The sequence below is a fragment of the Octopus sinensis genome, linkage group LG15 (assembly GCF_006345805.1).
Source record: "Octopus sinensis linkage group LG15, ASM634580v1, whole genome shotgun sequence".
Taxonomy (NCBI): Eukaryota; Metazoa; Mollusca; class Cephalopoda; order Octopoda; family Octopodidae; genus Octopus; species Octopus sinensis.
In genome coordinates this window covers 26,479,286-26,503,203 of record NC_043011.1, presented here as the reverse complement: position 1 = coordinate 26,503,203, position 23,918 = coordinate 26,479,286, and the positions used below count along the sequence as shown (strand labels likewise).

At 35.9% G+C, this 23,918-nt stretch overlaps 1 protein-coding gene across 2 annotated transcripts; it reads right to left on the bottom strand.

Moving 5' to 3' along the window:
• Positions 1-8,915: 8,915 nt before the first annotated feature.
• Positions 8,916-21,154, bottom strand: LOC118766263. 2 transcript variants are annotated; one of them, XM_036509572.1, is made up of 5 exons: positions 20,933-21,154; positions 17,688-17,939; positions 14,096-14,226; positions 11,106-11,382; positions 8,916-9,380 (listed from the first exon to the last, which is right to left on the bottom strand). In XM_036509572.1, the coding sequence occupies exons 2-5, from the start codon at positions 17,923-17,925 to the stop codon at positions 9,094-9,096; spliced, it is 933 nt and encodes a 310-aa protein (XP_036365465.1). In that variant the 5' UTR covers positions 17,926-17,939; positions 20,933-21,154; the 3' UTR covers positions 8,916-9,093. The 2 variants fall into 2 exon arrangements, with proteins under 2 accessions (XP_036365465.1, XP_036365464.1); XM_036509571.1 differs by having other exon boundaries at positions 8,917-9,380; positions 17,592-17,939.
• Positions 21,155-23,918: the final 2,764 nt, after the last annotated feature.

The following is a 23,918-nucleotide window of genomic DNA, read 5'->3' as shown; positions in this document are numbered from 1 at the left end:
TATTTACTTTCTTGTAGCCTTTGCAGATTATCGCTTAAAAAATGGATTAACTATAATTTTTTTTTTATTCGAAATCTTTCACTTTTTGTTAATGTGAAAATAACGTTTGGATGAATTCCAGTGCACTGAAAGTGAAAAACAAAAGCCTACGAGGCCGAAGAAATTTAAAAAATGTTTGAGTGGAATCAAAAATGACAAGCCCAGTATCAGTTCGGCCGCACACACATATATATACATTAGAGTGCGGTCATGCTGGGGCACACCACCTTGAGGAATTTTAATCGAACTAATCGATCACGGTCTCTTTCGCCGAACGTAAACAACACTGGTCGTAATCGGTGGTGGGGGATAAACATAGATACACAGGCAGTCAGACAGACACACGACGGGTTTCTTTCAGTTTCCGTCTACCAAATCCACGAGGCTTTGGACAGCTCAAGGCTGAAGTAGAAGACACTCACCCAAGGTGTCACGCAGTGTGACTGGACCCGGAACCATGTGGTAGCGAAGCAAACTTCTTTACAGCCACGCCTGCGCTTATATATATACATACATACATTATATATATGTATACTTTTTATCTTATATTAAACTGTTAATACTTTTTGATAGTTATATATATTTATTAAAAAAAAAATTCTTAAATAAATAAATAAAAAATTAAAAAAAGTGGTAAGTAGCTTGTTTACCAACCACATGGTCCCGGGTTCAGTCCCACTGCGTGGCACCTTGGGCAAGTGTCTTCTACTATAGCCTCGGGCCGACCAATGCCTTGTGAGTGGATTTGGTAGACGGAAACTGAAAGAAGCCCGTCGTATATATGTATATATATATATATATATATGCGTGTCTGTGTTTGTCCCCCTAGCATTGCTTGACAACCGATGCTGGTGTGTTTATGTCCCCGTCACTTAGCGGTTCGGCAAAAGAGGCCGATAGAATAAGTACTGGGCTTACAAAAGAATAAGTACCGGGGTCAAGTTGCTCGATTAAAGGCGGTGCTCCTGCATGGCCGCAGTCAAATGACTGAAACAAGTAAAAGAGAAAGATATATATATGTAAAAATTTATAAAAATAAATTAATAATTTTTAACTTAAATTTAAATATTTTTATTTCTATGTTTTGGTTTATGTTTTTCACTGTTTGATTTGCCTAATAGTGATTTTATCTCTAATTTAATATATATATATATATATATATATATATATATATATATATATTCTAGCAAAAACAGTCCGATGAACGGCAACGGGAAACTCGGAGTAACAGGTTTTGTTGAATTTTCTGCTGCTTTAAATAAAGTATATATATATATATATATATATATATTCCTTTATTCTTTTACTTGTTTCAGTCATTTGACTGCGGCCATGCTGAAGCACCGCCCTTAGTCGAACTAATCGATCCTAATACTTATTTTCTTTTTTAAGCCTTGTACTTATTCTTTCGTAATCTTTTGCCGTATCGCTAGGTCATGGAGACTTAAACACACCAGCACTAGTTGTCAAGCAGTGGTGTTGGGACACACACATCCACACACACGTATATAAATACATATATATTTATTTACTACCCACTAGGTGCTAAACACTGAGGAGACAAACAAGGACAGACAAAGGGATTAAGTCGATTACATCGACCTCAGTGCGTAACTGGTACTTAATTTATCGACCCCGAAAAGATGAAAGACAAAGTCGACCTCGGCGGAATTTGAACTCGGAACGTATCGAGGCGCAGGAGTGGCTGTATAGTAACCACACGGTTCCGAGTTCAGTCCCACTGTGTGGCACCTTGGGCATGTGTCTACTATAGCCTCAGGCTGACCAAAAGCCTTGTAATTGAAGCTGAAAGAAGCGCGTCGTATATCTATCTATCTATCTATCTATCTATCTACGTGTGTGTGTGTGTGTTCGTTTTCCATGCTAACATAAATTGGAGGGTTCGACTGAATCCGATGACTCGAAGGACCGCATCATACTTCAGTGTCTGTTTTGAATGGTTACTGCGGATCTTTTCCTTTTGAACGGCACTTTTCAACACAATTTCTAGTTAACTAAACACTTTTAAACTTCGTATACTGGTAGAATGTGTCAAAATAAAACATTTTTTTTTCTTGGCTTTCTTGAGAAAATTGTAATTTGTAAGTTTAATGTAGTTTAATTTTTCGAATTTTAACCAATCCTATGCCCTCTATTTAGCTAAAATCTTTTGCTGCGTCTAAAACAGACAACATCCTGTCACTAACCCTAACTCTAACCCTAACCCTCACCCCAACCCTAACCCTAACCCTAAATTTTAGCCTTTCGTTTTTTTTTCTTAATTGTTAAATTAATTTAATTGTTACGCGTGTGTCTAAAATTATTCGTTTTGTTTTTGTTTTGAGTTTTTGCTTTCGTTTTAGCCTTTCGTTTTTTTTTCTTAATTGTTATCCTTAAATTAATTTAACAATTAAAAAAAAAAAACGAAGGGCTAAAATTTAGGGTTAGGGTTAGTGACAGGATGTTGTCTGTTTTAGACGCAGCAAATGATTTTAGCTAAATAGGATTGGTTAAAATTCAAAAAATTAAACTACGTTAAACAAACAAATTACAATTTTCTCAAGAAAGCCAAGAGAAAAAGATGTTTTATTTTGACACATTCTACCAGTATACGAAGTTTAAAAGTGTTTAGTTAACTAGAAATTGTGTTGAAAAGTGCCGTTCAAAAGGAAAAGATCCGCAGTAACCATTAAATTAAAAAGTAGAAGAGTGTGGTGATCGTGGGGTATAAGGCCAGAAAGGGAGAGGTGGTAGGGTCGAGAGGTGAGGAAAAAGCTGTGGGTGAGAGAAAGATAGGCAACTGGGGAGTGGTGTCGGTAATATGTTCTGAATACTGTTCAAAGTTGTTTATATGGGGTAACTTTACATTAAGGAGTGGAAAGCACAATTTCCTGCAATTCAGACCGTCTCATGCTAGTACCATGAGGCAAACAGAGAGTAAAGAATGGCAGTGAACAAGTATCACAACTGGGAAAATTTGAGATATGAATGATAGGGTGGAGACTGAAATGAATGAGAAGGTGGGGCTAGAAGAGAAAGTGAATACAGGAAATGTGTTGGGGATGGACGTCTATACAAAACCTTATGCATAGGCCCAGTAAAAGATGGGAAAAGTAGAGCGGCATTCTGATTAGTTAGTTACCTGTTGTAACCAGGAATATGTTGGTCAACTTATATCTTTTTTTCTTTTATTTTTTACCTGTTTCACTCATTGGATTGCAGTCATGCTGGAGCACCACCTTGAAGGGTTTTAGCCAAACAAATCAACCCCAGGTTTTTTTTTTAAAGCCTGGCTCTTATTCTATCAGTGTTTTGCTGAAAAACTAAGCTATGGGGACATAATCACACTAGCACCAGTTGACAAGTGGTGGAGGGGAAACACACACACACACACACATACTATGGGCTTCTTTCAGTTTCTTATTTCTTTATTGCCCACAAGGGGCTAAACATAGAGGAGACAAACAAGGACAGACAATGGGACTAAGTCAATTACATTGACACCAGTGCGTAACTGGTACTTAATTTATTGACCCCGAAAGGATGAAAGGCAAAGTCAACCTTGGCAGAATTATAACTCAGAACGTAACAGCAGACGAAATACCTGTTTCTTTATTACCCACAAAGGGCTAAACATAGAGGGGACAAAAAGGACAGACAAACGGATTAAGTCGATTACATTGACTCCAGTGCATAACTGGTACTTAATTTATCTACCCTGAAAGGATGAAAAGCAAAGTCGACCTCAGCGGAATTTGAACCCAGAATGTAACCACAGACGAAATACTGCTAAGCATTTCGCCCTGCGTGCTAATGTTTTTGCCAGCTTGCTGCCTTCTTTCAGTTTCTGCCTACCAAATTTTATGTAACTCAACCAACCTTCGCACTGGCCAAAAAGGATAAACATCCTTCTGGTAAACATCCATTAATGCTATATCTCCTGAAGAAATGAATTTCCATGAAGATGATCTATCTGAAGCCCATGGAAACAACAAACTACACTGCAATCATCCCAGGAATACGGACTGTAATCTTAAGAGACATGTGATTAGTGGAAACAGATGTAGTGATGCATTAAATGTTTATAAATTTCATCCAAGGATTATTATTAATATTACAATACGCACATGCACACATTTATATGTGTGTGTTGATGTCAGTTTGTTTACATCCCTATAACTTAGTGGTTCAGCAAAAGAGAGTGATAGAATGGATACCAAACTTAAAAAATAAGTACTAGAGTCAATTTGTTTGACTAAAATTCTTGAAGGTGGTACCCCAGTGCCTGAAACAAGTAAAAGATAAAAGGTGGGTTTTGAGGGACTGCAAAAGAAAGAGATGATAACGAGTAAGGCAGGAGGATGAATTGAATAGATTTGATGAAAATTAGAGATTGGGCACCCAAAACTGAAAGTTATGGAAGTGAAAAGGAAAGGCTTTTAACCAGCAATGGTTGATGTGATTAAATACTGCTTTTGTGTGCTTTTCTGGTCTTGTGCCAATGTAAGTAATGATGTGTGTGTTCAAGTAGTTGTAATGCTCACACTGTCTTGCAAGCTCCACATAAAATATTAAATAACTACTAGTTATTGACCTTCAGGAGAAGATATTGATTTTGATTTTTTATAAGGAAAAAATGAACAACTATGTGATGTATGTATGTCATGCAGTGAAAAGATAGTGACTTTTATGCTTTGTTTTTAGTTGATCTAACTGTTGTTAAACGATCAATTCAATTTACTTGGCATTTTCATGATCAGAAATATCTACAGATGGGTAATAACCTTTATCAATTTCCTGATAAAACCAGTGATCTGAAGAGTTGTTTGAGACGAGACAATAAAATAAGTATTTGGTTGTGTGCTGGTTCAAATTGTTTTCTATTTTATATGTTTAGTGTTGAAAACACTTGCAGGTATGCAATCAGCCATTTTAATGTTGAAATCTGCATTGTATCATGTATGGAAAGGTTACAGTTACTCATGTTAAACTTTTTATTAAACATTGTTCATTCTATAAATGTAACAGTTTATGTTTTTGAAAACTTACTTGATTAATATGTAATATTTTTTTTCCATTAAAAATTAAGGTATATTAAAGGGCAATAAGAATAAACAGAAAATATCTATTATTTATGTAAGGATCTAGACTTGAGAATTCTTTTCAGAAATGTTAAAATTGTCTCCCTTGTATAATACACTAACACACTGTTATACATACATACATGCATACACACACCCACACACATGTATATATGTATATGCATGGGTGTGTATATATATATATATATGTGGCCGTTGCCAGCGCCGCCTTGACTGACTTCCATACCGGTGGCACGTAGAATACAAATCAACTGATCGTGGCCGTTGCCAGCCTCGCCTGGCACCTGTGCCAGTGGCCCATAAAAAGCACCCGCTACACTCACAGAGTGGTTGGCGTTAGGAAGGGCATCCAGCTGTAGAAACACTGCCAGATTAGACTGGAGCCTGGTGCAGCCTCCTGGCTTCCCAGGCCCCGGTCGAACCGTCCAACCCATGCTAGCATGGAAGACGGACGTTAAACGATGATGATGATGATGATGATGATACATATACATATATGTGTGTGTTTGTGTGTATTCATTACTTTATCCCACTGGGTCTCTTTCTTCCACAGGTTCTATCCACATTCAGCAATTGACACTTCTTTATACTGCTGTCCACATTCATACACATCACGTGACCATTCCAGAGCAGTCTTCTTTCTTGCATCCTGCATCAGATATCTCTTACACTCAGTTTTTCTCTCAACATATTTGCACTTTGTTGTACTTGCACACTGACATTGTACATTCAGCAGAGCATTCAGGCTTCATTTCTTTACAGTCTTTGCATAGTCTCTGCATTCACAACCCACATTTCACTCCTATGTAGCATTGCTGTTTGTACACTAGCATCATATAATCTGCCTTTCACTCTGAGAGAGGCCTTTTGATACCAACAGTGGTAATAGCTCTCTGAACTGTCTCCATCCTATTCTTATTCCAGCGACAATACTTTCATAACAACCTCTTCTGCTGCTAATTAGATCACCTAGGTAACAAAAACTATCTACTACTTCTAAGGATTCTCCTGGGCATTTGAGAAAATCTGTTTCTTGTGTGTTGTTAATGCATATTGCTTCTGCAATAAACACTAAGAACATATTTTCTCTGTTAAACTCTCTGTGATTCTAATGCATCCTTTGTGTGTCCATAGCTTGCACTGGGTGAGCAGGGTGGTATATCTGAAGGAAGTAAAGGTCACTCTGTTTTCTTACTAGAACTTTGGTTTTTGCTAAGTTAAATTTAAGGACTTTTGATTCCTTTTTTTTTTTTTAGCCACACCTGGTATTTCTTTTTAATTCCTTTTCACATCCACCTATAAGAACAAGGTCATCAGCATAGAAGCATTCTCATGTACAACTAGTCTTAAACTCTTCTGTCTTGGCCTGGGGATCTATGATGAGTTGGAGGGTACTGAGAACTCCTACTTGCACCCTAAACTCATTGCTGCACTCATTGCTAAATCTCACCTTACTGATGGCATCTTTGTACATGGCTTGAATGGTTCTCACCAGCCATTTGTCTGCTCCAAGTTTCCACAGTGACTACCAGATCAGGAAGCAAGGGACTCTGTTGACAGTTTTCTCTAGGTTGACAAATGCCAAGTGCAGTTATTTATTTTTGGTTAAATACTTCTCCTGCAGTTGCCTTGCCAAAAAGAGAGCATCAGTAGTAATTCAGCCTGACACAAAACCAAATTACATCTCATCTGGGCCAGAATCTCATGGAGGAGATGACAAAGAATCACAGTAATTAGTGGTTTGCTGTGCTTAAGAAGACATTCATCTCAGCAAAAATTCAGGTCCTAAAAGCCTGTTCTTTATGTCTGTGTCCCTGCATGTAATCTGTCTCTGTCAAGCCTTCTCTGCAACTTCACTTCTGAGTGTCAATTACTCCATCAGTCTTCTAACTAAAACCCTATTTATTCAGTTGCTGAAATTTTTTGAGAGTAGAAGTGTGCATATTTCACCTGCCTTCTGTGCTACAGGTTATCTCTCTCTTTGGAACCACGTTTTTTTTTTTGTCACCCATTCTGTTTTCTTACTTTCATCTCTTCCCACTTCATTTTCCATTGAGCAACCCTTTTCCTTGAACACTCTCTCATATCTGTTATTGTTTCCCCAACCACCTTTGTTTATCACCGACTATATTAATCTCTACGTCCTTCTGACCTCTGTCTCTGTCACAGAGCATCCCTCTCTCACCTCCAAGCCCACACACTTCACATCATCTCTCTACTTTTCAACTTTATATGGTCTTATTAAACAGCTGATTTGCATTACACAACTTTATATATTGGTTTCAAATTTTGGCACAAGGCCAGCAATATTCGATGCGGGATTAAGTTGTTTATATAAACCCAGTGCTCAAATGGTACTTATTTTATCAACTCTGAAAGGATGAAGGGCAAAGTCGACCTTGGTGAAATTCAAATTCAGAACGTAAAGATAGATGAAATACAACTTAGAATTTTGCCCAGTGTGCCAATGAATCTACCAGCTTGCCATCTTTATCTAAGAAATCATTATTAAGAAGCCATATCTGATGAAAAATTTATTGTTTTAAAAGATGGGAATAGAATTAAGGAATTATGATTTTTACTTGTAAAAAACCAATATATTTAAATGGTATGGAATTTACAAATACAGATGTTTATATGTTATAACATTTATCTATATACCTTGATATGCTTTCAACTGTTAGGAAGTAAAAGTTTGACCATTTTGATATCTATCTGTCCAAGACTATCCTTCGTTCCTTGAATCAAACTTAGCCTTTTAAAGTGATCAAAATGAAAACCTATCGAAATACCTTGTTAATTTATTTGCCAAATCCCAGTTTAATTCCTTACTTCCCTGGGCATGGACACATTGAAACTCTGACGTCTGGCAGCTGACTTGGCAGACACCCATAAAATTATCAACCATCTTACAAACAATAACTCTGAGCACCTTTTCAAACTCCACCCGTCTAACACCCATGGACATATTTACAAAGTCAGAAAACAGCACAGCTCCCATGACTTTAGGAAGCATTTTTTCACGCTGAGAGTTGCTGAAGCATGGAACAAACTGCCGGCATCAGTTGTTAGTTGTCGGAGCACTGCATCCTTCAAAACTTCCATGCTTTCTGAGATTTGCCAACACTACACCTGATTTTCTCCCCTCCATACACACACAAGCATGTATCTGACTCATACATTGTTCACTTTCCAGACATTTGTACATTACTGCATATACTTGATACGCACTTTCTGACAAGTTGTGGTGCACCTGAGCACTGTATACAATAATTTCATTATTATTATTATAATAATGACAGAGTTAATTTTACTAAATTTTAAAATTATTTTAAAAATTAATTGAAACAAAGACAGTGTTTTTTGACAGAAATATGGTAACAAAAGGTTTAATCTGTTAATCAGTTAGGCAACCTGAAACAAGCAGAGTAATACATTTTTCACAAAAGTATAAAATAGGACATACCACAAAGTTTGTACTCACAAGCATGTCATTAGTATTTCAGCACCATAATGCTTCAATAGTTAAATAAAGGTATAGACAAAAGTATATACAAAATCAAGCATTTTCTAACTATTGAAGATATAGATATAAATGTTTAATTACTATATATAGAACCCATAAATAAATATAATACGTATGTATATATATGTGCCTGTGTATATATAATGTTATATATCATATATGTACATATACACATACATGCACATACACTCACATACACACACACATGATAAATATATTATGTATATATAATATATATATAATATTTTATATATATATATATATGAGTGTGCAATATTTACATGTATATGTATATATGCATGCATGTTTGTATGTTGTTGTATATAGTGTGTATTTTGGCAACTTTTTATTATCCAATAAAGAAATAGGTGGTTTAGCCTTGTAGTTGTGATTCCGTTTGGTTATTGAATAATATTCATACAGAAATCAAATTGCCGGACACTGTTTGCAAGGAGAGGTGTTGATGTGTTTCATCATACCGAGGAAATCATTACAGCTTCTGAAACTATACACATTATCTGTAGAACTATCAGATGCAATATCAGTTATTTTAATCTTTTTGTTGGTAATCTGATCCCTCTTGATAATTGTTATTACAGACACGTGTGCAACAGAGCGCAGTTTCCATGCCTCTCTGTAGTATGAAGAACGACATGTTGATCGGCCATCTGTTATTAGAAGCACATCATATTTAATGCGTGTTTTGGATCCATCTGCAAAGAAATAATGAAAATATTAGAAATCAAAAAAATTATAAAAATGTAAATAAAAAGATAATAACACAGACACAGGAATGGCAGTGTGATTTAGAATCTCTCTTTGCAACCATATGTTTTTGGATTCAGTCCCACAAATGCCTTGTATTATAGCTTGACCAATGTCTTGTGAGTGAATTTGGTAGTTAGAAACTGTATAGTTTATATATATATATATCATTGTTTATACACACACACACACATATATATATATAGGGTAAAAGGATAAAGACCCCCTTTGGTCATGAATGTCCATGGGATTGCACCTAGAAATTTCCCCTCTAAAGCACAAGTCTGGGTAAGGTTGTTTTGTTTATGGAAGACCAGCAGTTGGCCATGTATACCAGCCTCTCCTATCCATGCCACTAATATTGTCCAAGGAAAAGGCAAAGGCAGATGCAGCTTGGCACCAGTGACATCGAAACTCATTTCCACAGCTGCTTGAACTGGAGCAATGTGAAATAAAGTGTCTTGCTCAAGAACACAACATACAACCTGGTCTAGGAATTCAACTCACTACCTCATGATTGTGAGCCCAATTCTCTGACCACTAAGTCATGCACCTTCACTTATATACATATATATATATTCGGCATGACAGATTGCTAGCCACTCTATTTTCTATTTTCTGTTTTCTTTCCCTGTTTATTTCTGTGTTCCTTTCTGTCAAAGAGCGTAAGCTCAAAGCATAAAAGACTTTCTCACTTCCCGAGCATCAAACTAATACATCTGTTTGCAGTTTTTTTTGTAAGTTCTCACTATATATATATATATATATATATATATATATATATATATATATGCATATATATATATAATAAAATGAGGGAATATTATTCTAAACTTACAGGGAAAAATTCAATTTAGAAATACTAAATCAAATTTCACAAAATATAATATATATATATAAATTAGAAAAAAACCCACCTTTTACCAATTCAATAACGAAAAATTAAATTATACCATTTAGAAAAATTACATATTATAGAAAGATTAAATATAAGATAAATCATATAACAATGATTAAGTAATGTGCAAAAAAGTAAATAAAATATATATGTTTTATTTACTTTTTTGCACATTACTTAATCATTGTTATATGTTTTATCTTATATTTAATCTTTCTATAATATATAATTTTTCTAAATGGTATAATTTAATTTTTCATTATTGAATTGGTAAAAGGTGGGTTTTTTTCTAATTTATATATATATTGGTCAGTAGTTCAAATATCTGAAAAAGAAGCACACCTCTGGCCATTTGAGTCTGACGAGTTGCCTATACAGTTAAGTGCTTTATAGGTGTGAAACCAATGGTCACTCTCTGACTAGCCATAACAATCAACCTTCTAAATATATGTATATATACAAGTGTGTGTGTGTATGTGTGTATTTATGACCTCAAGCCACCACTTGAAAACTGATGTTGGTTTGTTTACATATTTGTAACTTAGCAGTTTGGTGAAAGAGACCAATAGAATAAGTACCAGACTTTAAAAAAAGTATTGGAGTTGAACTGTTTGTCAGAAAAAATTGTTTAAAAAAACCCTCCAAAAACTTCAAGGCAACATAACCTCAGTCCAGTGACTGAACACACAAAAGATAAAGATACCTTGAAATGGTTGCAATAGTTTTTAGAAAATATTGGCAAACTTCTTATGAAGCCATGTAAGTAAGAACTGACCTGTGTACTTATCAATGTGAGTATATGCTTTCTTCAACAGAGAAGTTACACAACTGACTCCATCATGTCCATTCAGCTTATGGATGGCTTCTTTAAGTTGTTCAATGCTTTTTGTTTCTGAGTGATATTGCTTCACATTGTCATTGTTCGTGATCAGCGTTAAAGAATGGACATCAACAGTATGGTCAATTGTACGGGTGCTGCTTTTTGGCAGACACATATTGTCGACCATTAAATTAAGACTCTCTTTAATGTGAGATATTTCATCTGGAGACATCTGCAAGATCATTAAATGTATAAATCAAAATTTAAAAAATAATAAATCTTTTTATCATATTTAATGTAAATACATTAGTCAAAGGCAAGTTACAGTTTGTATTCATCCAGAGATAATATCTCTTATGAATGTACTCTATTTGAAAACACAGTATATGTGGTTTCAGGCATGGCTATGTAGTAATAAGTTTGCTTCCCAACCACATGATCCTGGGTTCAGTCCCACTGTGTGAAACCTGGGCAGGTATCTACTACTGTAGCTACTATGGTGGTAGGCTGACCAAAGTCTCATAAGAGGATTTGTAAGATGGAAATTGAAAGAAGCACATGTGCTAGCACGGAAAACGGACGTTAAATGATGATGATGATGATGATGATGATGATGATGATGATATATATATATATATATATATATACATATAAAAGCATCTTTCAAGTATTGGGCCTCATGGAGGCAATGTGGCTGATGCTGGTGTCACTTAACTAACATTTGTGCTGGTGGTACGTAAAAAGCACCTTTGGAGCACTGGGCCTCACAGAAGCAATGACAAATGATTGAGACAATATACTGTGCTTGAGAAGAAGAGCCATCAAGCCAAGTGAAATCATAGTTGTGGCAGATACTGGTGTCAGCAACTAGCACCAAACCAGTGGTATGTAAAAGCATCCATCCACTCTCAGAGTGGTTGGCATTAGGAAGGGTATCCAACTGTAGAAACCATGCCAAATCAGACTGGAGTCTGGTGCAGTCCTTCAGCAACGGTTCAGCCCATGCCAGCATGGACAACGGATACCAAATGATGATGATCATGATATCTATATATAGATATATATGTGTGTGTGTGTGTATCTTTATGTTTGTGTATGTCTTTATGTTGGACACACACACACACACACACACCACACACACACACACATACATGATGGGTTTCTTTCAGTTTCTGTTAACCAAAGTCTTTGGTTAGCCCAGGGTTACATGCCCAAGGTGGCATGAAGTGGGACAGAACCTGGAACCATGTGGTTGGTTGGGAAGCAAACTTCTTACCACACTGCCGTGCCTGTGTCTGTATGTATGTTCATTAATTTGCATGATTGACAGCTGAAAGAAACAGATTTTAAGATGATAGTGTAGTTTGTGAGTATTGTTAATATGTCAAGGTATCCACTGATGTTTGAACACATAGCTGCAAGATAGTGCCTCATTTTACCCCCATATATGTACTACTGTTTCAATGTTAATTTATTTACATTGCTGTGTGCATCTGTATGTGTGTTCGTGTTTGTATGTGGATGTGCAATATGCATGTGTAGTGTGTGTGCATGTATGTATATATATATATATATATTATATATATATATAATATATATATATATATATATATATATATATATATATATATATACACACATACATATATACATATATACATATCCTACGTACATAAAAATATGTGTGTGTGTGTGTATGACAGAGTGAGAGAGCGAGAGAGAGAAAGAGAGAAACAGGGAAAGAGTGTGAGAGAGAGAGAGAGAGAAGATGAGAGAGAGAGAGAGGAGATTTTAAATGGTTTCTAGTCTTTAGGACTTTGTGACTTGATAAAAATAATGTTGATACTCTAGTTAGTTACAAAGGCATCCCTATAAAAAGACGATCTGATAACACAGATGTGGGTTGCCTTACATTTGTTCTATTTAAAGCTCTACCCTTTCCCTCATCATTTAGAACTACATTTCTGCGATCCTTATTTTCTCCTCTATGTTCATAGGATTCGTATGGTTAGTTTTTAAACTGTCAATATTAAGGCATTGGTATGGCTCTGAGGTTATGAAGCTCAAAATGTAACTATGTGGTTTTGGATTTGGCTGTGATACCTTGAGCGAGTGTCTACTACTATAGCCCTAGGCCAACAAATGCCATGTGAGTGAATTTGGTAGACCAAAACTATATGGAAGCCCACCAGGCTTCCATATAGTGTGTGTGTGTGTGTGTGTGTGTGTGTGTGTAATGTCCAACCCATGCCAGCATGGAAAACAGACGTTAAATGATGATGTTGATGATGATGGTAAATGTATATTTATATAATAAACGTATGTATATATATATATATATATATTATGGAGATGTACTTGGATAGCAAGTGACCTGATCTGAGATCGTGTGCTGGGATGAAAACAATTGCAGTGTGGCAGATGTTTATAAGCCATTTAAGAAACACACAAAAACCGTTAGATTCACTTCAACATTTAAATTTATTTTGTCAAAATATTTTCGTCGCTTTTGAGACCATGACCTGTTCACTGACAAAACTGTGTGCTGCATCTCTAACGGTTTTTGTGTGTTTCTTAAATGGCTTATAAACACCTTCCACGCTGCAATATATATTATATATATATATGTAATGTATGTATATGTATATGTGTATGTATACACATACATGTGCATAAACACACACACACTCTCATATAACACATACACAGATGTCTTTGTTCTTGAACACCACCACCACCACCACCACTTGACAACCGGTGTTGGTTTGTCAGTGTTCCCATAACTCAGCAGTTCATCAAGAGACCAAAGAAATGAATATCAGACTTTAAAAAAAAAATGTAGTATTGGGGTTGATTTGTTTGACTAACCTCCTCAGGGCAGTGCCCCAGAATGGCTGCAGGCCAATTTTTGAAGCAAGTTCAAAATTAAAAGAAAACTTTCTTACCTGTGAAGAAAGGTCAAGAAGAAGCAATTTATTCCTTTTGCCTTCTTGATTATTATTACCAAAACTGGCAAAGTTCTTCAGGAATCGGTCTTCAAATCGGCAAGACATCTCTTTGAATGCTTTTGCAAAATCTATCATAAAAAATAAAGATATGAAATTTCACAAGAAGTATAGATTTTACTGTGAAAATATTAAGTATGGTAATCCTTTACTACTTTAATAAAATTTTTTACACTAAATATAAAAATAAATTATAAACACAGGGACAGGCATGGTCATGTGGTTAAGAAGCTAGCTTTGCAACCAAGTGGTTTCAGGTTCCATCCTACCATGCAGCATCTTGGGCAAGTGTCTCTGCTATAGTCACAGACTGATGAATGCCTTTTGTTTGAATTTGGTTGATGGAAGTGTAGAAGCCAGTGGTGTGTGTGTATACAGGGTGTGGTGAATATATTGTTGTCTAAATTACGCAAAAAGGAAAATAACACTGATATCTCATTTTAACAGATATATTTTCCAAAATTACAGGAAAATATCTTGAAATACTAAAAGGAAAATTTATTCAACAAAATGACCATTGGCTTCAACCACAGCCTCCAGACAACTTCAGAATCTCCTGCAACTCTTCAGGACAGTCTCCTTGTTTAAGTTGGTGAATCCTACCACAATCCTTATCTTCAGCTCATCTTATCCACTGCTTGTGGACATAGTGTAGTGAACAAGAGCATTTGGTTAATGCAGAGCAATCACCTAAAGATTCTGAGTTCAATCTCAAGCAAGGGACTAAAGTGAATCACAAAATACCTGAAGAAGGCTGGTGTGTACAACAACTGAAAGATAGTGAACACAAAAATCATGATGATGACACCAGTCTGACTATGTAAACAGTGTACATAATATAAAATTCCTCATCTCAGAAATATAGAATTGTATGTGCAATTACTATGTCTTAGTCCATCGATTTATGTTTATTTGGTCAAGTTCTGAGATCGAATTAAGTGACAAGGATGTATTGGCGACATTGTTAGAGTTTTAAATGATAAAATGCCTGTGATATTTCATAATGGCCCTTTATGTTCTGAGTTCAATTCCTGCCAAGGTCAATTTTGACTTTTTACCATTCCTTGGTTCATAAAATAAAGTTTCTGGTAAGTACTCAGTTTAGTTTATGAGGAGAAGTGAAGGGAGATGTCAGGACCGGAAGCAAAGGAGGAAGAGTGACGTCAGGACTGGAAGTGACATCATGTCAAGAAGCAGGGTATTTGAACAGCCTCTTTCTTCATTAGGACATCGAAGGGAACAAACAGGTGGAAGAGATCTTGATGGGAGAGTAGTTTCTGGCTAGAGGTTGGGTTGCGTACATGTGTAGGTATGACCGGTGAGTTCTGCTGATCCTTGTGAAGTGAAGCTGGGTACTAATTTCTGGTTTTATTTCAAGGTAAGAACAACCTTATTTCTACCTTTCCTTCTACAGTTTAATACTCCAAGATATTCTATATGTCAAAGGAATTTTAATAGAACAAGAAGAAGGCAGCAAGGAGGAGAAGGAGGAAGAGGAGAAGTAGGATGATAGTAATAGTAATAATAAGAAGACAGAGGAGGAGGAGGAGGAGAAGAAGAAGAAGAAGAAGAAGAAGAAGAAGAAGAAGGCAGCAAGGAGGAGAAGGAGGAGAAGTAGGATGATAGTAATAGTAATAATAAGAAGACAGAGGAGGAGAAGAAGAAGAAGAAGAAGAAGAAGGTGAGAAGAAGAAGAAGAGAAGAAGAAGAAGAAGAAGAAGAAGATGGTGAGAAGAAGAAGAAGAAGAAAAAGAAGAAGGAGGTGAGAAGAAGGTGAGAAGAAGAAGAAGGCAACAACAACAATGATGACAATTATACCCATTCTCCTAATTTGAAGTGTCAGATATAAAACTAGATTGATAAAAAATGTAGCTCTTTTGCCCAAACTGACCCATTTCTGGTATCATAGAAAAATGATATCAGAAATGTAAAAATAGAAGAGAAGTCATCATTTTAAGAAACATAGAAAGAAAGATGTAGAATGATGTATGCAGGACTGTATTATTTAGACAATATGTTTTCTTCTTTTTTTTTAAGACAATAAATTGTGATTTGAGGGTGATTTGGTTGTTATTTCTAGCTGATTGACCACATAGAAGTTCCCTTGTTGGCTTTAGGATTAAATTTGTTGGTGGGAAATGGAATGAATGTCACTGAACTTGTTTGACCTCTGCCCATTCCTGCTGAAGCTGAAAGGGTTAATACTCTATTGCAGTACATACTTCTGCTAATGAAAGGTAAATTAATTCTAATTAACACATCTGTGATCATCATCATCATCATCATCTTCATTTAACATCCACTTTTCTATGCTTGTATGGGTCAGACAGAATTTGTCGAGACAGATTTTCGACAACTGGTTGCCATTCCAGTTGTCAGGTGTCATCACCTGTTTTCAGGTAAGGCAATATTTTCCCATGGCCAAACGCGTTTTTCGTAGAAGACTGGAAATGAACAACATTGGTTGCATGATGGCAATGTTTGTTTATGACCACGACGTCAAGACAAGGGTATGCACAAACATACACAAACATACAAACACATGCACACACACACACAAACACACACACGTACACACATACTCACATGCATACACACACTCATATACACACACAGACACATGCATACACACACTCACATGGATACTTGCACACAAATACACTCATATGCTTACACACATGCACACACACATACATATACACACATTAACACATGAAGGCGATGAGCTGGCAGAAACGTTAGCATGCCGGGCGAAATGCTTAGCGGTATTTCATCTGCTGTTATGTTCTGAGTTCAAATTCCGCTAAGGTCGACCTTGCCTTTCATCCTTTCAGGGTCGATAAATTTAGTACCAGTTACGCACTGGGGTCAATGTAATCGACTTAATCCATTTGTCTGTCCTTGTATGTCCCCTCTATGTTTAGCTCCTTGTGGGCAATAAAAAAAACACACACATGAACACACACACATGCATATATACACACATGCATACACACACACATGCATACACACGCACATGGATACCCACATTCATTCGCACACACATTCATTTAATCACAACTGTACCTTAGATATAAATAAATAAAATAATTAATGATCTAAATCAGTGCTTCTCAACCATTTTTTACCTTTTGACCCCTTTAATTCCCATTTTACTCAGATGGATCCTCTTAGCCATTCAACGTTTAAAAAATCCTATTATATTTTTATAACTAAATATTATTTGGATATGTATAAAAAAATTGCCAAAATAATTTGTGTATCATAGAAATATAAGCAATTTATAGCACATAAATTTTAACACCAAAATCTTATATGGAACCCCAAGTGCCATATGGAACCTGGTTGAGAACCACTGATATAAATAAATGTCAGCTGATTGATTGATAGATTGATTAATTGATTGATAGATTGATTGATTGATTTTTCTGTTTACCTTCAAAAAAGTTATGTCCATGATATTGAGGCTCATAAGACTTGTGTTGAGCTGCATGTTCAGGCTGCTTCCATAATCTAAAATAGCCCCACTCACCATTTAAAGAGAAATCTCCAAAGAATGAACCCTGTCGTGGATAACTGGGATATTGCCGGAAAGATTTCTGACGTGCAACCATTGGAGAATAAGAGTTATTTCTGCCACCATAATTCCACAAACCATTGTCATTCCAGCCATCATATTGGGGGTCTTGATTGCCATAGCCAAAATAATCTTCACCAACAGATAGCGTGTGTGAGATGAGTGTTATTGTAATGATTCCTAGAGTCCACATTATGTTAGAATTATCTGGAACAAAAAGAATATATATATATTCAGTAAATTGTATTACATACATATGAGAAGGATGTCCACTATGTGGACAACCCTTATGCTAGAAGTAGATCCGCATAGTCTTACCACTAAGAAATGTTCTCAAGAAAATTTAGCAAACACCAGAACGTAAGCGAGCAAGACAAAAGAAAAGTAACAAAAATATAGATTAATCTATGGTAAGACCATAGCGGATCTACTTCTAGCATAAGGGTTGTCCACATAGTGGTCATCCTTCTCATATGTATGTAATACAATTTACTGAACCTTCAGATTTGAATATGCTAGACCACTGGTTTTAAATTGATTTTAATTTAATTAATATCCAGTTTTTCAGCCTCATTTTAAATTTTTATATATATATATAGATAGATAGATAGATATTATACATATATATATATATATTATATATATATATATATATATATATATAGATAGATAGATTGATAGATAGATATTATACATATATATTTATATGTATGTATAATACACTCACACACACACACACACTCAATAAAATAGTAAAAGTAAATGTAGATTGAATGTGTTGTTTACTTTCACAAAATACAGATCAACAAGGAACTGAGAGACCAATTGGAATTTGATGTATTGGCAAGTGTGGGAGAGTTATGTGGTTGCATGAATGAACTATACATGTTATGGATGCACAAAAGGAAAGTAGTTATTGGATAAAAAAAAATGTCACGAGCTGACTTAGGAAGGTATATATAAAACAAAAGATGATTGAGTATGACAATAGAAGACGTGATGATGTCGTAACCTTTATTGATAAGATGGAAAATGGAGCAAAATGAGTAATGTTTTTATAGAAACCCATCCAACTCATGTTAGCAAAACAGTTAAAATTATAACATACCAATAATCCACTTCTAGCAGTTTCTCTTCCATTATAGTCCTCCAGAACTAGGATCTAACCTCACCAAACTTTGCAAGCTTTCTGTTTCTACAGGGGTCAATTCCAATCTATGGAAACATGTTAAAGTGTGTTCCATTCCCAACTGCCATCCTATCATCCATATTTTTAATATCTCAAAGACAATAAAAATGGCCACAAACACCTAAACGTCTAAATAGTTGCTTGAGTTACTAGAAATAACAGTCAAATCTCTTTTAAATCATATCCAACTATTTAAAAAAGTTGTAGGACATACTGGATAATGTAGTCTTGAATACATTACACCTGAAATAATAGAGCGGCTGGCTATATATTGAACCTCTTTTTATGCTCAGTATAGGTTCTTCAGAGCTGAATGTCCTAGTGACTTGTTCTCCATCATATACCGGTGGAATAATGTCTAGCACTTGGGTAAGAAAACATGTCATCAGCAAGGCTTGAACATCTTCTCTAAAGCTAAACTGCTAGCCTATTAGTGTCATCCATCTCTTGTCTTGTTCGTTTGAAGTAAAATCGTCGGTGTCCATACATACAGGCCTGTCCTCTACATTCCTTTCTCAGCTGAGAGACCCTAGTCCTGCAGGCTCATAGGTGCTGATGTCACGTAAAAGCACCCATGCCAGTGCCATGTAAATGCACCCAGCACACTCTGTAAAGTGGTTGGCATTAGGAAGGGCATCCAGCCATCAAAACCATGCCAAAAAAGATAAATAAAACCTGGGCAGCTCTCCAGTTGGCCAGCTCCTGTCAGACCATCCAACTTAGCTAGTAATTATAGACCAATTATGTGCTTACCATTGGTGTAAAAGCTGTTAACAGGAATGCTCTCAGAAAGCATTTATGAGCACCTTGACAGCCAGAATTTGCTGCCAGAAGAACAAAAAGGCAGTAGGAAGAAGGCACGACCTTTTAGACATAGACAAAATAGTCCTAAAAGAAGTGAAATCTAGAATGAAAAATTTAGCAATAGCATGGATAGATTATAAGAAGGCCTATGACATGATTCTACACTCATGAATAAGTGGATGATTGAATATTTTCAAAATCGCAGACAATATAAGAGAGTCAATTAGCTATTGCCTGAAGAAATGGAAAGTAGATCTCTATTCAGGTGACGCAAGTCATAAAAAAGGGACAGGTAATCAGCAGTGAAAGCATTCAATTACCAGATAGCTATACATTAAAATCACTGAAAGAAGGAGAAAGCTATAAGTATCTCTAGAGGTATTAAAATCTGACAGAGTACTAACTATAGAAATGAAAGCAAAAATTGAGAAGGTGTATATTAGATGGGTGAGGGAGTTAATGAAATCAAAGCTGGATGGCCCGAATCTAGTGAAAACTGTAAATACTTGGGCAGCATCGTTACTTAGATATTCAGCAGCTTTTGTAGAGTGGACTGAATTTGAATTAGCAAATCTAGACGGTAGAATTAGGAAGGAATTCAATAAGAATAGAGGACTTCATCCAAGAACGGGAATAGCAAGACTATATTTACCTAGAGAGGAAGATGATAGAGGTTTAACATTAGTAGCAGACTGTGAAGTTACCTACAGAAGATATAGTCTTCTATGTTGGTAATAGTGAAGGAAGTTTAGTAAGAGTTGCAAGAATAACAGTTGCTGATAGGAAAACTGAAAAGCCAAATGAAGTTAAAAACCAGGGGGTTGATAAAATAAGTACCAGTTGAACTCTGAGATTGATGTAATTGAATTACCCGCTTCCCTGAAATTGCTGGCCTTGTGCCAAAATTTGACATCAGTATAGTATCTTGTTCTATTTTCCAAATTTCTAGTAATATAACCTAAACTATTTCTTTGCCATGTTTTTCATTTGTATTAGTTAATAAAATTGTAAATGAATTAAAATGGTATCAAACTACCTTTATACTATATATATATAATTAAGAACTAGAATCACAATGATTTATTTTCTAAATTCCATATAATTTCTAAAGAAATCTTTAGAAATATAAAATAAAAATTTTAAATACAAAGCAAACGAGAAAATGGTCTTTTCAAGAAAGGATAAAACTGTTAAGATTTCAACTTACTTGTATCAGTCTTCTGGTGTTTTGTGGTGATGGAGAGCTAATTTATAAATGTGACAGTGAAACACAGTTAAACAGTATATAATTCAAAAGTTGTTCTGCTGAGTGCTTGCAGAAGCCAACATACAACACCCAGTGTGTCAACAAATTTCACAGAATGAATGTGGAACAAAGATTGCTAATGTGATCAGGTGTCCTGTATGCCTTGACTCACCTGTGGTTTTGTTAAATCTGCCTCAGGTGGTTCGGTAAAGATTTATTTATTTATTATGTTTACTTATTTATTTTTTATTTTATCTCTTTATTTTTAATTTAGTAAAAAAAAAAAAAAAGGCCAGAGTGCTTTTCTTTTCTTCTTTAAACAGTAGAAGTTAACTATGGAAGACAGGCAAAATAATAATTTGAGCTTTCAAAGTATTTAATGTGTGTGTGTGTGTGTGTATGTGCATGCATGCGTGCGTGTATGTACTGATGTTCTTCCTACCACTCAGTTGTGGGGTAGGAGCAGAATAAGTAATTAGTCACATAGACCAATAGGCGCAGATGTGACAGTGTGGTAAGAAGCTTGCTTCCCCAACCATATGGTTCCAGGTTCAGTCCCACTGTAGCACCTTAGGTAGGAGTCCTCTGCTATAACCTTGGGCTGACAAAATCCTTTGTGAGTAGATTTGGCTAACAGAAACTGAATGAAGCCCATTGTGTATGTATGTATATGTGTGTGTGTGTGTGTGTTTCTTTGAGTTTGTCCCCCACCACTACTTGTCAACCACTGTTGTTGTGTTTACGTCCCTATAACTTAGTGGTTCTGCAAAAGAGAGCGATAGAATAAGTACCAGGCTTAAAAAGAAAAATGTACTGGGGTTGATTCATTCAACTAAAATTTCTTCAAAGCAGTGCCCCAGCATGGCCACAGTCTAATGACTGAACCAAGGTAAGAGATACAAGATAAAAAGACTAAGACAAAGTTAAATGCTTTGTACAGCAACATACCTCAATGGCTGTACTAAGGCTTGACCAAGTGGCTTGATATCCAGCCCTTAACTTCAACTGCATTTCATAGCTATTTTACTCTTTTATGCAATTCATATGAATATCTAAATTTTTAATACTTGCCATTTCATTTTAGTCTCTTCAAACCGAGTCCATGCTTCATCTTCAACATTTGTCAAGTGTTCAATTGCCTATGTTAATGTAGGCACAGGCATGGCTGTGTGGTAAGCAGTTTGTTTCTCAATCACAGGGTCTCTGATTCTGATTCAATCCCACTCCATGGCATCTTGGGTAAGTATCTTCTACTACAGCCCCAGGCCAACCAAATCCTTGGTGGGTGGAAACTGAGAGAAGACTGTATATATATATATATATATATATGTGGAGGCGCAATGGCCCAGTGGTTAGGGCAGCGGACTCGCGGTCGTAGGATCGCGGTTTCGATTCCTAGACCGGGCGTTGCGAGTGTTTATTGAGTGAAAACACCTAAAGCTCCACGAAGCTCTAGCAGGGGGTGGTGGTGATCTCTGCTGTACTCTTTCGCCTCAACTTTCTCTCACTCTTTCTTCTGTTGGCCTGCTCGCTTAGCCAGCAGGGTGGCGTTATTTGAAGGCTAAAACAATGCGAAGCGCATTGTGACCAGCGATGTGTAGCAACATCTGATAGCCTGGTCGGTCATGGTGATCATGGTGATATATATTCATACAGGCATACATCATTAATTGGTTCCAGTAGACATGACTTACGTCAAATTAACTTGTCTCTAGGTTAAACCAATAATAACTATTCCTAGTTCTGTACTTTATTTAGGAATGCATTTTCAATCACACATGGTTAATAAAAACCTATTTTAAGTGCTTACAAACAAATAATTTTAATTTTTTAATACAGTACAGTAAAAAAAGAAAAAAAGCAATCTAAATTAATGAATACAATCTGGTGGTGTTTACAACTTTTAGGAACACTAATAGTGTATTGGTACAGAGGGTTGTGAATTTTGCCTATATTGAAGTTTGATAAGCTTATTGAACTTCAGTTTGGGAAAAATTTACAATCTTCTATGCCAATAAACTACTATTGTTCCTGAAAGTTACTTTTTATATCTTCTATGGACTGCTTGAAGCTTACTAACTTTCTACAGCTGGCCTGGATCCTTGGATCTTACATTTGTATATATATATATATATATATATATATATCTGTGTGTGTGTGTTACTTGCTCCTTGACTTCATGTGATAGTTATAGCATTTTCTGATTAAAGGGAACGTTGCCTTGCTTGGACACAGGTGAGGGTTGGTGACAGGAAGGACATTTAACCATTGAAAATCTGTCTCAGCAACTTTCGTCCGACCCATGCAAACTTGGGAATAGTGGATGACGATGACAGTGATGATGACACTGACGAATAATGATGTTGCTGACAATGCTGATGATGACGATGATGGCAACTATGACAATGGCAATGGCGGTGGTGGCGATGACGACACCGACGATTATGATGATAATGATGATGGTGATAATGATGATATATCTTGTGTGAACAGTTGGATGAGTGTTGCTGGTGAGTTTAGAGCTTTTGCAGAGTGCCATAATCCAGTCTACTTCCTGTATATTGGAGTGGTTGTTACTGTACGAAGCAGTATTGCAGGTTACCATTTACAGATCAAATCTAGGAGTTATGATTAAATATATGTGTAACATAATGCAATAAAGTATTTCCTGGATGAACTGATGTGGTTCAGCATCCAATTGCACATGAAACATCAACTGCAGAGGATGCAAATAACTGTAATGGGGAAACATTCATAGGGAAAAAATAAGCTATTCTGCATCCTGCATTTTTCATAGTTCCTCATATACATTACATACATACACACATGAAACCTTGGGTAACTGCACATAAAATTTTGTTGTAATAATTACTGCTCTGTTTGTTAGTGTGTGCTTCTTTCTGATATATGTTTTTTTTATTAACTATATATATATATATATATATAT

What these genes read in the sequence shown, in the direction of transcription:
- LOC118766263 (XM_036509571.1), bottom strand. Translation starts at nt 17,925, where the DNA reads ATGTGGACTCTAGGAATCATTACAATAACACTCATCTCACACACGCTA. An exon ending in TGGACATAACTTTTTTGAAG is followed by an intron (nt 14,227 to 17,591) that starts GTAAACAGAAAA and finishes TTTTTATGATAG; the next exon opens with ATTTTGCAAAAGCATTCAAA. An exon ending in TTCTTGACCTTTCTTCACAG is followed by an intron (nt 11,383 to 14,095) that starts GTAAGAAAGTTT and finishes ATGATCTTGCAG; the next exon opens with ATGTCTCCAGATGAAATATC.